Source organism: Esox lucius, chromosome 7 (assembly GCF_011004845.1).
Source record: "Esox lucius isolate fEsoLuc1 chromosome 7, fEsoLuc1.pri, whole genome shotgun sequence".
NCBI classification, from domain to species: Eukaryota; Metazoa; Chordata; class Actinopteri; order Esociformes; family Esocidae; genus Esox; species Esox lucius.
In genome coordinates, this window is record NC_047575.1 from 460,228 (window position 1) to 476,994 (window position 16,767).

The 16,767-nt window shown below is 36.9% G+C and overlaps 1 protein-coding gene across 2 annotated transcripts in view; it reads left to right on the top strand.

The window, feature by feature from the left end:
• LOC114839477 (capZ-interacting protein-like) overlaps positions 1-13,613 on the top strand; it is an 84,622-nt gene extending 71,009 nt beyond the window's left edge. For both annotated transcript variants that reach the window (XM_034293099.1, XM_034293100.1), the window contains exons 3-5: positions 3,726-3,794; positions 11,579-11,824; positions 12,001-13,613. In XM_034293099.1, coding sequence (XP_034148990.1) covers positions 3,726-3,794; positions 11,579-11,824; positions 12,001-12,552 — 867 coding nt within the window. In that variant the 3' untranslated portion in view covers positions 12,553-13,613. The remainder of the gene's footprint in view (positions 1-3,725; positions 3,795-11,578; positions 11,825-12,000) is intronic.
• Positions 13,614-16,767: the final 3,154 nt, after the last annotated feature.

Consider the following 16,767-nt stretch of genomic DNA (forward strand, 5'->3'; position numbering starts at 1 on the left):
TGTTCTTCAAGCTGAAACTGAGAAGTTGTTTCAGAATATATCACTGTGTGCTACAACAACTTTATCTTATGTCAGCACACAGGAAAGTTCCTCACATAAAGGTAGAAGCAAACTGATGTCCGACTTCAAGGTTCTTCAACCAGATACTTGGCCAGAGGGAAATCTGGACATACAGCATGGTGAGACAGAGGTCCTTCGCTTTAAAATAGAGAAGAGAGAGCATCCAGGGATTTCGGGAGTTCAAGGAACTGAGGGCATCCCGGACCCCAGCAGCCCTCAAGCCTCTTCTTAAAGCTGTTCATACAATTGCAGTGTCTACCAGTGAATGTGAAAGAGCCTTCAGTTGCATGAATGACATTCTAACATTTAAAAGGAACTCCCTAGCTGTAAACAGACTGTCTAACCTGGTGTTTCTGAAGTGCAATGGGCCACCATTACAGCAGTTTAATCCACACAATTATGTGAGATCATGGTTGGCAAAGGGACAAAGATCTGCAGATTAACTTGCATGTGAAGCCCCTCACCATTCAGCAGCAGCTGTGACCCCAAGACCTTCTGGAGCCTTTTTTAGGTAGGTAAACCATATTTTTGTCTTATAAAATGTAGAACAGAATTTACATTCCAAATACTTCGGTGTAGTATTTTTTGGGGTTTCTTCCTGTCCTGGCAATGAATATGTGTCAGCAAAATGGATTACAGTTTGTTTAACATAACTTCTTCAGTAAATGGATCCCTACACTGCCAACTAATCATTTACCTCTTGTTCTATCTCTGAAAGCCTGTGCCTCACAAAGGCACTAAAAAGCTGTTGCACCCTCATGTTCCTGGGATCCTGATGAACAACCCCATAACATCCTGTTGCCATTCTGTAAGTATGAAAACCTTATTAATAAATAATTATGTTTTTCATGCCAGAAATGTATGCTACTTTCAAATATTCAATCAAATAATTTATTTGTATACTGTTTCTTTAGAATAGCCAATTTGGTTAATATCACAACATAATATATCTGGACTGAATTCACTGCCATCTGTGTAGCTACTCTCTAATTTTATGTCTGGCATTAACCCTGTTTCCCCTGTCTCTGTTGTGTGTGTCCCTAGGGATTGTACAGTTCCAATCTCAGCACTGTGGCAGACTTGGAGTTCTGTTTACACACACACACACACACTCACAAACACACACACACATGCACACACACTCACACGCACACACACTCACACGCACACACACTCACACGCACACACACTCACATACACACACACACACTCATTTGTTTAAATGAATTTGTTGATAATAAATAACAATAAATTGTTGTTGAACCAGAAAAATCTGGCTTTTTTTTTCCACTGTAAAAATCTCAAATGTAATGATATGCAAATGAAAGAGAGTACCAGCACCTTTTTTCCCCCACTTCAAGCACTGGGTCCAAGGTAATGCACAAACAGGCTAAGAAGAATTGGTACTTATCAATAGTCAACTTTATGCAAGCTCTGAACTGAGGTGAAAGAGATATTATCTCGGAAATAATATGTTATCTCGAAATATATATATTTTTTTAAATGTATGAATAGTGTGACGGCAATTTCTAAAGTCCAAACAATTTACGAAAATGGTAGGTAAGACAGGAAAACTCAATTGCACAATAAACAGTTTAATCATTGTAAGGGGAGAGTACACACAGGTTACAAAGTAACAGTGAATAATCTCAAAATTAATACAGGACAATCGTGAGTACTTAAAGGGGAAAAAGGGGTGTGGTAAGATGCAGTGGCGGTTGCTGGTCTTTCAAAGAGGGGAAGCTCATTTTCAGCCTACATTATAACCCTCTGAAGGTCTTCATTTGTAGTGACACTCGGGGTCTTTTGGACCCCAGACAATAACATTTAATTTTGTAACAGAACAATATATATATATATATATATATATATATATATATATATGTATTTTTTACAAATATAATTTTACTCTGTTTATTAATGGCTTCACTAAAATTTGGTCGACAATATTAACACTGTCTGCCATCGTGCGCAGTTTCACCCGCCTACAACGCTAGCCTAGCCTACTACTGTATATGAATGAATGAATGAACTATCTAAAAAATATATATTAAACTTTGTAAAACTGAAACAAGGATTGTGGTGTAGCCTATAATTGTGTGAAATGTATGATGCAAATCGGCTAGCAATTTCGCCAGACAAATATCAAGAAATATTGCAGCAGTTTGTCTTTTGAATACCATTGAGAAATCCGCGATGGGACTGAGCGCGAAATAGCTTCAGTGACTTCTTATAGTACAGACCACTGTCAGTCAAAAGGAGATGCAGTTTGACAGATCGTCAGATCCTCCAATCATCACGCGGAATCCCAGAGTCCGGGCCAGCCCACTTCTCATTCACCCCCAGAGACACTGAGCGTCCGTGGGCGGGACATAATCACAGCATTTATCCAATTACCATCTACTTTCGGAGCACTGAAAAAAACTGTTCTAAGCAGCCCCATTGAAGTCAATGGACGCTTGGCTTCACTGTGATGCTGCGGGATTGTATGAGAAGAAAATCGAGTCAGCCAACCTGTAGCTGATTCTGAACTAACTAGTTCTAGAGATGAACGTGTTTAACACATTTTTAGTCAATAAAATGTTTCACAATAGAACATATTTGACCATTATTATAATTTTTTATTATATGGGAAGCCAAGCTTCCCTTGCAGTCTTAAAGAAATCCCCATTGGTAAGATGCTGCCTATCTGTCTTATGTCAATACAACACTTTCCCTATGTTCTATCACATATCCTAGGCTTAACACAAGGCACATGTTGTCCTCCCCCACCTGGGTAACCTTCTCAACCCTTGAGGAGGACTTAAAGCATCTGGAAAAACTACAGATAGACACTAATGGGTTATACAGATTTACGATTAACCCCATAATCTGCTGATACCAGTCAAGGATGCCCCCTTAGACAAATACCAGATCCCCCTCTTCCACATTGCTCTACTTATCTAAACATGGGGGCTCAGTCCTTTAATCAGTAAGAATACATCAGTTTAAGAAATTTCCCTGACAATAGGTATGTATTTTAAATGTATTTCACAGATTTCATCTGTTTCCTGTTATAGCAACTCTTGAAAATGTTTTCTATAGCTGATGACCCAATTTAAGATTGTTTATAAAATCCTGAAGTACATTTCGCTGTCATGTGTTATATCACAGTAGTAGTCTAACCCTTCCGGTTCAGGCTGAAACTGAAAACTAATCAGCTAGACACAGTGTCAGTTATTACGGCAAATTTCACATGCTTTTTGTATCCTTTATGATAAATGTTACTAACAACACATGATAGAAAATCAAAAAAATACAACCATACACTTTGAAAATAAAGACAGGTGCATAAGGTGTTTTGCGTATCTATCAGAATTTGTATGTCTCAAAATAAAACCAAACTTATTTTTTTGGTGCTGCATCTCTAAGTTTATCTCGTTAAAATTAGATAACTAAAAAAAGTACTGTTCAGGGCTTCCATGCATCTCTTAGCTGGTAGGATTGTTTGATAAATAATAGTTTTTCTGTGTGTATAAATATCAATTAAAATATTTCTAGATGCAATTTTTATTTAAATGAGGCCCCTCTAATACAGGTTAAGGTCAATTTAATATATTTTAAAACATGATGAATAATGTGATGCTTTGTATTTGTGTATTTCTCACTTTGCCTGTGTCCTTCAGAAACCCATCTCCCCATCTCAGCATGCTTCCAAAACCAAAAGGAACTCTGCACTGATTGAGAAGCTGCAGGTGAGTGTGGTTTGTGTGTTACCCTCATTAGCAAAAATTACTGGGTTGAATGACTGGCTGCTTAAAAATCCACATACTTGATCCAGTTACTCTCATCTCCCAAATACGTTATCTCTTAAGCTTATAGCAATTTTACAGTTTTTAACTGTGACTGCATTCATTAATCTAACAACAAGGCAATCTTTTTGAGTACTGTAATACTGTTTCCTTTCAGAAAGCTATGGCTTTTGGCTTAAACCTGGTGTTGTGTATTTTAGTCATACTGTAGAAAGAAAGAAAATATTTGAATTAATTTTTTCTTTTATATCAACAGTCCCAATTAAGAACTTGTTATTTTTTACAATAATGGCCAGTACACAAATACACCTATGAACAACTCATTATTTTGTATGACAAAAGTTTAATAAATAATATAAATAAAGACGCAAAATTGACACTAGTTAAGTGTTTAGAGCTCTGGAAGGCATTTTTTTCAACAAAGGTTTAGAAGTCATCAAACGCAAACAAACTGCTGTGACAGGGAGGCAAAATCAGTTCAGGGGCAGCATTCCAGTGGCAGTTTTGGAGGAATGGGCTTGGGTGATTGCTGATTTGACAAGGAGATATGTCACAAGTCTGTGTCTCTAACCACTACACTACTCAAGAAGGGTCGGTGACATTTGCTCTTCTTACGCGGTCTGGCAAAAACAGCAACTTGTATTACCTTTGTTGAATTGGTAATTACTGACTGGTAAACAACATCGTTGGAATTCTGTTTAATGAATAATTATTTAGCCTAATATATTTGTAGAATATTAGTTTTCAGTAAAATAAGCAGAGAAAATTCAGAGAGAACATAGGATGTGTGTAGCTTAACTTATAATACCTTTACATTTTAGACTTACATCTAATGAATTAGCCTACACAATAAGCTGAATCTCCTATTGAAAAATGGGAACCTGTGATAAGTTGCCTATATTGTTTGTATTATGTTTCAATAATAGCCTAATTACGTTTTTGAATGGTCATGGAAATCTTGTATTTCATTTGTAAGTTCATTCAAATTCAACCAATGTCTGATCATTCAACTGGGAGTATTTTTGGCAGCAAGTAACAGAGGTAGGTTTGGCGTTAAATGAGCAGTGGTCTTGAAGAAAGTAACCTAATCCCCACTGTGAATTATAGTGGTGGATGTTTGATGTTTTGGGGCCCTCTGAAAATGGTTCACTGAACATAGGACCAAGCTTTTGTAATGGCCATCACAATGCACATAAATAGTCTTAGATCCCTTGTGTTGTCCTACCTTATGAAATGTTATAGTAGAGGAGTCAGTGCTGTTATGTTAGCACAAGGAGTGTGCTACCATGTATGGGAAGCATACCCCCTAACAAAAAAAACATAAACACAGAATTCATATGACACAAGCACATTATTCATGTTAATATTCCTCTTTCACCCTTTTGAATTGCCCATGAAAGACAAATTAATTCAGTTTAAAATGGTCTTGGGATGTTTATGGTTAGCCATCCCAGGGACCGTCTGATTTTGTATTTCTGTATGTCAGGAGAGAAGTAATGTATGCTGGTAATTTATGCAGGAGAGCCTCAAAAACAAAAAGTGTGAAATTAATTAATATATGTGACATCAAAGAGGGCCAACCTACTTTCTGATATAGAGAACAATGATATGCACTGAAAAAACCACCTGTAACAAAGCACAATACCCAGGATTTTTCTATGCTACTGGAGAAAATAACTTTCAACAACATTTTCATCTCAGGCGCCATTCCAACCTTGGGGAAAGGAATTGAATCTTTTAGCAGACTCCTTGGGCTGAATATGTGGCTGACAATTTCAATATTTCTTGGAATTGTTAAGACCGCTTTAGACCTGATGAGGTTCATCCAAACATCATGGGATGCCGGCTTCCTGGAGCCAACATACGTCACACTCTTGGAATGCCATTTCCAAACAAGATAAGCATAAAGGACAGTACTCATAGGCAGAGTATCCACCCCCCCTCTCCTGACCCTCTAACTAAAATCACCCAATGCTTCCAGAAGTTGTCCTTGTCCCAAACAGGGGCACATTATCTCCCATCCCCCCTCCATCACACTCACCCTTTTGACCTCCAGCAACTTTTAAAGTAAACTTGTCTAATCTGTTAAGTGTAACATGTCAACCTACTAGTCCAGGAACCCCTATTACATCTATTAAGCTGGCTTTACTTAATATCAGATCTCTGACCAACAAATCATTCTTGGTAAATGACATTATAATATCCTACAACCTAACTTTTATGTTTCTCACTAAAACGCGGCTAACAGAAGATTGTAGTGCTACTGTTCTTAATGAGACAGCACCTGAAACATTTGGCTATATGAATACGTGTCAAAATGGTAGGAAAGGAGGAGGAGTGGCTACCCTATTCAAAGATACATTCCAGTGCAAAGAAAATACACTTAGTAATTTAATATATTTTTAATACTGGTTTTAAATTGAAGTGTACCCTGAACATTTAGTTTTTTAACCATTTACAGACCTCCACGATATTCTGCAAATTTTAACTACTCTCTGTTATCAGTTGACTCTAACTTGTTTATTATTACAGGGGAGTTTAACATCTACATAGATAATAGTAGGCACAATAATGCCAAATAACGTTTTGCCCTACTTGACACTTTTGATCTCACTCAACATGTGATAGATCGTACACACACTCGAGGCCACATTCTAGATCTGGTTATCTCTAAAAGTCTTGATATTTCCTCTGTCATGGTTAAAGTCTTGGCCCTGTCTGATCACTGTGTCTTTTTTGAATCACTTATCACCCCAAACGTTCCAGTAAACTCCTGTAAATAGTTTCTGTTAAGAAAAGGTACATTAATGAGACCAATGCTGAGTTTATAGATGCCATAGCTATCTCTCCAACAATAAGTGCTGAGTCAGTTGATGTACTCCTGGAAAATGTCTATGCTGAAATATTGAATGTCATGGATCATGTTGCACCGGTAAAGGTAAATAAAACAGAAAAAACCATGGAGAACCCCCATGATGGTAAGCGCCCTGAAAAGAGAATGTAGGAAAGTGGAACGTAAGTTGAGGAAAACTGAAATAAAATCCACTGTGAAATCTATAAACAAAGCCTTTGTAGCTTCAATAATGAGTTACGCAGGGGCCAGACAGCAACATTTATCGGGAATGATCAACAAGAATATCAACAATAACCGCACTCTATTTGTCATGGTCGACAAACTTACGAACCCAATAAAGCAGATAGCAACAGAACTAAAGTCCACTGTGAAATGTAATGAATTTGCGTGACAAAATTAAAAGTATTAGACAGACCATCAGAACTACACAGTCTAACAAGGACACTGTATCGTCACCACGACCACCAAGACATAACTTGGTTATTAAGTCGCAATTTAATACAATTGATCCCTAGAAGAAACAGTTCGAGATCTTAAAGCTTCCACATGTTGTTTCGACACACTGCCATCAGACATTGAAAACATTTTTTTTAACTCTATAACAATGGACATACAGCAAATAGTTAATAGCTCCCTGCACTCAGGCATTTTCCCAACGTCTCTAAAAACAGCTGCCATTAAGCCCCTATTAAAAAAGAGAACACTGGATGCATCTATATTGAACAACTATAAACCTCCCTGTCAAATCTCCCTTTTATAGCCAAGATCATTGAGAATGTTGTCTTCAATCAACTCAGCAATTTTGTGACCTTTAGCTGTCTCTTAGACAAATTTCAGTCAGGCTTCTGACCTCACCAAAGTACTGAAATGGTCCTGATTAAGTTTTAAATGATATAAGGCTGAATACTGATTCAGATAAAATAACAGTTCTGGTTCTATTAGATATAATATAAATAAAGGCTTGGTATCCAAAAAATACCAAGAGAACCTCATCCATGCTTTTATTTTTAGTAGGGTTGACTACTGTAATGGCCTCTTAACTGGACTGGACATCCGTGCATGCGTTTTGGATCAGGATAGACAAACACATTTGCTGGCTACAACATACAGTAGTTACATTATAGTAAGTCTTAACTGAAACTGTATACGGTTATATTGTGTCTGTTTCTGGCATGGAAAAGTTCATGCTCAGTCTCACTAGCAGTTGCCCAATTCTTATGACGATTCCAGTAAGTTAGTCGATACTGGTAAAGCTTATTACTGGCTGAAACGCTATTAAAACTGCCGGTGGCAAACGCCATACATAGATGCTATTTGTGGTAGAGGTAAACTTAGTAAGAAACATTAGTCAGTTTAACTGTATCAATGTCATTCACGAATGGCCAATTAACTGTTAAAACGGCCAGTGGCAAAAGAGGATTTGTTCAGGATAGACACAAGAGGCTTTACTGACAGCAAGTGTACAGCTGTGTGGTGTCGTGGTTAACGAAACAGCCTTTCACGTGGGTGACTTGGGTTTGAATCTTGAGAGGGCAGCACTTTCTATCGTGGGACGGCTGAACTAGGCTTGCCTGTTTTCTTTGTAAAACACATTGAATTGCTTCTATGTATGAATTTTGCTATATAAATCAACTTGCTTGCTTGCTGTGATAAACTATGTTGACAGGTTATAAAGCAGAGGTAGAAACATTCATATAAATAATATTGGCATAATCAATAACCTGACATGAAAGTCAACTGAACAGTTTGCTTTCAGCTAGAAAATGTCAGGATATTACCTGTTTTCATTATCAAGTTAGTCTACTTATTTTCATACATCCATATGCCCAGGTATTTGTGCCTTCAACATGAGCACCATCAAGAGTAATCAAATCTAAATTAACAGACAACCTTTAAGATTTAGAAAATAACACACACCCTGAAAAAAAGGATACTTCAAAAAAAGTATACTTCAAGATCTCTGCCCATAAAGAGCCTGGTTTTTCGTGGGAGAAATTTGCATAGAGATGCAGGTTTAAACTTTCAATGGATAGGCCAATAAAAAGTGTTGCACAGTATTTCCTGTTACTGATACTGTTAATCACATCATTTAAAACCAACAAGGTAGCAGAGATGTGGCTATTACCATGTCTGAACCCTGACTGGTGGATATTTAAAATATATATTTTTAAAGATTTTATTTAGGTAAGAGAGATTAGAAACAGACGGTATATCCCTGCTACATAAAGATTTGCACTTTCAGCACTAGAAATATCAATAATTAACAGTTCAAAAAGCTGAGGTACAGAAACATTTAGTATTTCAGAGACTGTAAGGTTCGATGTGGAATAGATGGCTAATCCTCCACCTTTCTATCAAATCTCAAAACAGTAAAGCCTTCTATGGCAATATCCTTTGATGCTATTGACATTAAAACTGCTTGGTCACCAACAATGGGGAATGACTCTAGGTCTTTAACCTCACTTCCTGGTTCTAAAAATCACAAATTCCCAAACACATAAAACAAAACCCATTGAGCATCCCATTAAGCATCTAAAACAAGATGTTTCTAAATTAATTGTGGGGAATAACTCGCTGTTGGCTGTTTTTCTCAATTTTATAGGCTAGCACTCGACTGGATACAAATTCAGGCCTTAAGTTTAAACCCCATTACCATGTAAATCCTCCATCCTACCACACATCCTTGCCATGAGAGAGAAAACACAAAATATCAACTTTTGTAAGAAAACCAGTAGATTATATTTTACCAGAGTAGAAATTTATTGTACACATTTCTAATTTATCTTTTTTTTTTTCTTCATATGGGCCAGCTAACAGAGAGACACAACAGGATAGCAAATATCAATTTGGTGGAGCCCCCCTTGAACACTGGGGCTCAACTGAATAAACAGACAATATTGATGCAATAAATTATTTCAGCTCAGGTGTACATCAAACACGACAAAATAAAAACTGCCGATTTCCCTGATTTGCCCATTAAAACAAGTCACTATCCCAAGGTTTCTAATTAGCGTCCAAATAGGTATTATAAATGTGTAGGTGCGATACATTTTATGGAAATAAACATTTCCAAAGAAAAACCCAAATCATGAAGAATCTGTATCAGTAAATTCCGTATCAGAACAAGTATCAGTAAATTTCCTCCATAGCAACCCAACAGCTCCATGTTGTGTCTCCTTGTTCTCCACCCCATACAGTAGCTATCACATTAAATAATGTTATAGAAATTCATGGCATAATGGTTCCCAGTTATAATTTCATGGTAATTACCTATGTTAGAAATCAGCCGTTTCGTATAGTGGTTGAAATAATGATCACGTATCCGGTCGTCAAGGGAGAGAGTAATTCAATTATTTATTGCAGCATTATATAGTCTTGTTCATGAGGTTACAGACCCGGTCTTCATACACAATGCCTTACCACCTCAGTCTCATTTCACTCAATCTCAAAGAAACTTCCTGTTGTCCTCTATTTATAGACATCCCCACCTGGAATACACATCCCAGTACTGTAAGCCCATTGGCTAATTACTGTCGCGTTGAATGAACGTGACTTCCTGTACACAGATATTTTGTTATCTAAAAAAAAAAAAAACAAGCATACATTCAGATTCACCTAAAACATACAGCTCCGGAAAAAATTAAGAGACCACTGCACCTTTTTCTTTGCTTTCCCAAAAAGTTGAAAAGGAATGTTTTGAGTGAGGAACAGAAGGGTTCAAATTAAGAGACCACTGCAAATTGAATGCTTCTGTTCCTCACTCAACTTTTTTGGAAAGGAAAGTAAAAGGTGCTGTTTTTTCCGGAGCCGTGTGTGTAATGGCTACTAGGTATCTAGATTTGGCCCATAAATAGCTTCTCTTCAAGCCCCCTCCCTGGCTAATCTCAGTCACTTCTAAACGCGGTCCAGATGAGTTAGGCTTGCCTAGTTTTTCTTTCTTGTTGAGAAAAATATTTAGTTGAACTTGATTAAGACATTTTTTATTTGAAAAAGTATACACCAGGCACTGAGGACTTCATTTTCTGTGAACTGGAAAGAACAAAGGTAGTATTTTTGTTAGGTCTTATTATTTGTCATTGGTAGATGGCACCTATTTACCAGCAGTCATTTCATAAGCACCACTAACTGAAAATGGTTTAACCCTGCCAAAAATATGCTTAGTTGCCAAAATTAAAGGTCAGAAACAGGTACTAAAACTTGATCAAAATCTTGATCCAAAATCTTATGCCCCTGCACAAGAATACTCACCAACAAATCCTTATTCTTCACCTCGACTTCACCTCAATAGAAAGACCAAACAAAAGCTTTAATGCCTCTACTTAGTTTTTTTGCCATTGTCTGTGCAGTTACATTTTGGCTTGATGTCCTCAGGTGTCCAGCTGGCTTAGAATGAAGCGTGACGATTGCCACCCCTATTCTATTGGTGCAATGTTAAGCAGTCAATTTATAGTGCTAATCCCATCAAACACCGCACAATCCCTATCTGGAAGCAAATTAAGATATACTTTAACTTTATACCACTATCATTCCTGCATCCAATAGTGAGAAATAATTTTTTGCACATTTCCAGATGTTACTTTTGATCACTTGTGACAAGGTTAAGTTTAGACTTAGGATTTTTTCAGTTAAAGCTAGTTTTAGTTGTAGGATTAGGGACAATATAATTTCTAATGGAAATACTGTACGTTTATAGTAAAAAAGTGTGTTGTTTTTATGTGGGCTGACGTACAACAGCAAAATGGCTTCTAAGTTAGTTAATAGCGGCTAAGCTAGCGTTTAATAACACTGTGAAACACTGTCTTTCTATCTCTCTAATTCCTGTTACTGTATGTCTGTCCCACCCTCTCTCCACCTCCTGCCTCTCTTCTACCAGGCGAACCTGGTAATATCCCCTGCTGCTCTCATGCCCTCTCATAAGAGCCCTGGCCTGAGATTGCTGCCCCCCTCCTTCTCCCCTGTGTCTCCGTGCTCCCCCACCCTTCCTGTTACTATGGTAAACCCCACCTCCCCAGTTAGCAGGGTGCCTCGAGCTCGGTCACAGAGCAAGGAAGAGATACCCACCACCTTTGAGAACCCAGCCAAACCCACTGAAGGGTCCCTACTGCCCAGTATCAACAAGGTCTGTTTAGTGAGAATGTGTGTAGTGTGTGCATCTGTATGATTTGTGTGTGTATATATATATATATATGGTGCTCTATTTTAATCTTGTATCTGTCTGTGGGTATGTGATGTCAAATCACATATGTGATGTCAAATATTAATGTGTTTTGATTGGTCTGTGTCCTGCATCCCTAGGGAAGAGCACGTCTCTCCATCAGGCGACGCCCACCTTCAAGACGACACAGGAAGTCAAGTGGAGAGGAAGATGGTGGGGCTGCAGAAAGTGACACGCCCCTATCACCTAACAACACCCCAGACAGTGTTGGAGAGGATGAGAAGAAAGAAGGAGGGGAGGTGTTTCAGAACAAACACAAGAATGAGGAAGAAACAGACAACACTCCCAAAGCAGACACAGAGCCAATCTCTGTTACCTCTACTAATTCACAGCAACAGCCTGTGACGGATGGTACAACTACAGACATTGACCTATTGAATAAGACCAAAACAGGAAGTTTTCTAGAGCCCCAGAGAGAAGAGAACCAGGAGAGAAAAACTGGAGCGGAAAGACAGACAGGAGCAACAGAGTCTAGAGGAGAAGGGAAAGCGTGTGGTCAGGGGTGTGGAGAAGAGAAAGATGAGAAGGGGATACTCAGTTGTTCAATACTCAGAAAGGACCAGGAGTCAAATACAGAAGAGGGAAAAGAGCTGGCCTGCAAAGAGAGAGAGGCAGAGAGGGATACAGATTAAAATGAAAAGAAGGTGGGCAAGATCATCTTTGATGCTTAAATATTGGTATTAGATATTGATCTATACAATGGACTATCAATTTCCTAAACACTCTTAAATCCATTGAACATAATCACCTCAAGTGGTAATCTACATCCCCATACTCAGTTGAAATATAGAATATATTGTATCATGTGTTAAAGAGGCCTTACCATAACACAGCTACTTAATGTATTAATTACTAACAATACATTTGTTTAAGAAAAACACAAGATCTCCTCGTGTAAGAAAAACAATCTAAAACAAGCAACATTGAATTTCACAATATAATGTATGTCCACTTCATTCTGTCTGTTCATAAAATACCACAAATGTAGTGCACTATTTTTGACCATAGCCTATACCCAAACAATTGCTGCAACGATTTCTGGGAGATATGCTTTGGAGAGACGGAGACCAGTGCTGCGATTCATTCAAATTTGCAAGAGCAATGTTTACCCAGTCTTTCAAAATTTTCACATTCATCTCATGCTAAAACACAACTAATTCTTAAAGGTGAAAGCATAATAGTAAGGAAGGTCACAGTTAGTGTACTGAACAAAAATATTAATGCAATGCAGTATTGGTGCCGTGAGCAGATATACAATATCACATACCTTTTCAATACATTAATCCAAACAAATCCATAGATTAAGGCTTAATTAATTCATCTCAACAGACTGATGTCTAGTTTGTCTAGCTATAAGTTGTAGGGCTCAAAAGTAGTGCACTACATAGGGAATATCTAAATATTTATATATAAATATAGTAGACTGTATCATGTAAAATATATCAGATCATTTTCATGTGAATCAATTTGTAATAATTTGCAATTTATGCAACACAAAACATTGCTGCTTCAAAGCTGCTTCATGAGCTTGTTTCCCAATAACCTACATTTTACCAAAATGTGCCAAACATTTTAAGTCTAATCAATGTAATCATAGCACATCATTTGTTGTGTAATCATATATTTTCTGAAATAAAAAGTTATTTTTAAACGTCTTTAACACATTTTGTAATAAAGCATACTGTAGACCATTGTTGTGACTGAAATAATTGTATTTTTGGAAGGAAAGAAAATGGAGCGGGTACCTTTCCTTCACCCATTGCTCTTGGTGAATGTAATCTGTTTTCTTGTCAAGTTGCACATAGTAACACGTAAACGTGTTTAAGAGCTTTACTGGTAAGGCAACAGAAAACACATTTTCCCATTTGTATTACAGAGTAGGTAGAGATCTTGATTTTGATTGAGTAGATTCTCTTATTTCTTAACAAAAAGAATGGTCAACATTGGAGCAAGTCTAAAGATTGTTGGAATTCATATACAACTCTGGAAAAAATTAAGAGACCACTGTACCTTTTTCTTTCCTTTCCAAAAAAGTTAAAAAGTTGCAGTGGTCTCCTAATTTTAACCCTTCTGTTCCTCACTCAAAACCTTCCTTTTCGATGGAGTAGTCTGTATCTTTACAAAATATTCATTATTATAGTGTACATAACAAGGTGCACATTTAATTCTAGCCTTCTTGTAAATGTACAGTACATACTCACACATTCACAGAATATAAAAATATAGCAGTTTCCTAATTGCCATGAAAGGAATACCTGGATCCACAGTCTTTATTTTAGGTCTGGACAATAAAACTTTATTTAGGACTGGTCAATAAACCAGCTTCGAAAATAACCCAATTGCTTTTCTTCCCACAAATGCTAGTCAGAGTTATCTGATTCTATAAAGGGGTTCACGTTTTTAATTTTGCCCTAACATTGACAAACTTGATTAAAATTGTCCCCTAATTACACACTTGACTAACGTAAAAAACGAATAATCAGAAACAAAAAAAGAGGCAGATTGGGAAACACTTTGCTAGGCCTACTGCTTTCATACTAAAAAGAAAGTTAGTAAAACCATATAGGGTTCCTTGATTTATCCTCCAAAGAGAATATTGTTTAAATAACTCTTTGCAGAGGGTTCAAAATAGACTTAAAAAAAAATACCTGTATATGGTTCTAACTAGAACACTATATTAAGGGTTCTTCCAAGAATCATTTTATAATCTAAATTAACTTCTGCATTAACTTCATTAAGATCAGGGGCATGGCCATTGCACTGTACCCACTTGAACCAAATATTTAGAAATCACGCAGTGATTTTCCTTACCAAGTAGGCCATGTTCCCTGTTTCACATAAAAAAGTTAGCCTACATTATAAAAAAATATATAATTATATAAAATAGGATTTATATTATATTAATGATATGATATACTACAATAATTTTTTTAAAATTAAAAGTATATAGATTTTTATTAAAAAAAACATCAGCTTTTATATCCAGAAATCTAGAACCGTGAAAGGTGTTCACTGTTTTGCTGATTGTTCCCGGTTATTAATGGGTACATACCATATTTAGCAAACAAAGCTGTCACAATTTGGGGTGTGTAGGGTTCATGTTAGCCATTTGTCATATGAAAAGCATCATTACCATAATCATACAAAATAAACATGCCTATAATCTAGCTGTACATAGCCTTATGTTGGTCGTTAGTCACATAGAGGATGTCTTATGTTGATCATTGATCACAAAGAGGATGTCATGTCATGCTCCTAAAATCTACTAGTGCTCTGGCATCATATTAATGAAAAAACAAAACATTGGGGAAGGTGTCAAATTACAGTTTATGAAAATGTCATGATAGCATTATGACCATCCTGTGCCACATTCCTTGAACTGACGCAATACAGTAGATGACAATACAAAAGACGCATTAAAACCACAATCATTGGAACCAGATAGGCCTATCATGCCCTAATGTTGGTTATTAGTCACAAAGAGGATGTCCTGCTCCTGAAGTCTACTGCTGGCATCAGAGTCATGAGAAACATTACATTGGGGAAGATGAATATCTGAAATCACTTCATTACATAATTATATTGATATATCACATTTATGAAATGTAATATAAGATGATTGGTGTTACAGAATGGTTTGTTATGTTTTGATAGACCAAAAAATATATATTGTGTCATTTCAGTGTCATGACCATGTTATGACAGGATATGTCAGCTGACATGAGACATTATGACATGGTTATGACAGAGTTATGACCATGTTATGACACTACACTTCAAGTAAAGTGTTACCAAAAAATGATTCATTAAGTTGTGTTAGCACTGTGAATAGGTGATGCAAAAAATGAATGGTTTGTGAACACATTTTAGCTCTGGTCGTGCGCAGAGTGGAACCTTGATGTCAGTCAGATTGTTAGATGTCAGCAAGACTCGTGACGGTTGGCTACTTTTCTCCCAACACCGTTGTTCATGAGGTAATTTAGCTAGCAACATAGTAGACATTGGCTGTTAATCTTCCCACATATACCGTGGGATTTCTCTCCCGGCATTACTCTGTTCTGTTTGGTGATCACAGACCAAGGCCGTAATCATAATATATACTGGGGGGACACATCCCCCCCAATATTCAGCTATGTTCAAAATGTCCCCCCCAATATTTTTATATAAAAAATACTGCTTAAAATAAAATGTGCTATGCTACAGGAAACCATGCACTGCCGTCCGAAATAATAATTAGCAAATGTAATCAAAATCATAATGGAACTTAACAAATTGGCATTATTATTATACTAACAATTCTAGTATAACGGTGTACTAAATTCTGCATGTGGTTTGTCCAAGTGGTGTTGACATACCCCAGCAGAAGCCGTTTTACCGACTGCTGTGGGAAAGCACAACCAATGTCAAACACGGTAATGTCTCTCTATTTCATTACTTTCAAATATATTAAGTGGAAAGTGGAAAGCTATAATATAATATGAGTGTTAAATATGTTTTGCTAGTGTCAGTAAGTGCATGGAAACCAACGTTTTTGTTGAAAATGTGCCAAATTGTGAGCTACTCTATTAACCATCACTAGTAACGTTAGCTATCATAGCTGGAAAGTTAATTAGGAACATATTTACCCAGCGAACAACAATGGTGCTCACAGGCATATTCAACTAACGTTAATGTGTTTATTACGTTATATTTGTCAGAAAGCCCACGTGAAGTCCGAGTAAAGTGTCAGTCATTTATCTTGCACTGCATGTGTACTTTTTGTAGACAGAATTTGCTTTTATCTATTGCATATTCCTATACTGTATAGCTGTACTTGCTTATGATCAATAGCATTATTAGTGTTTGTT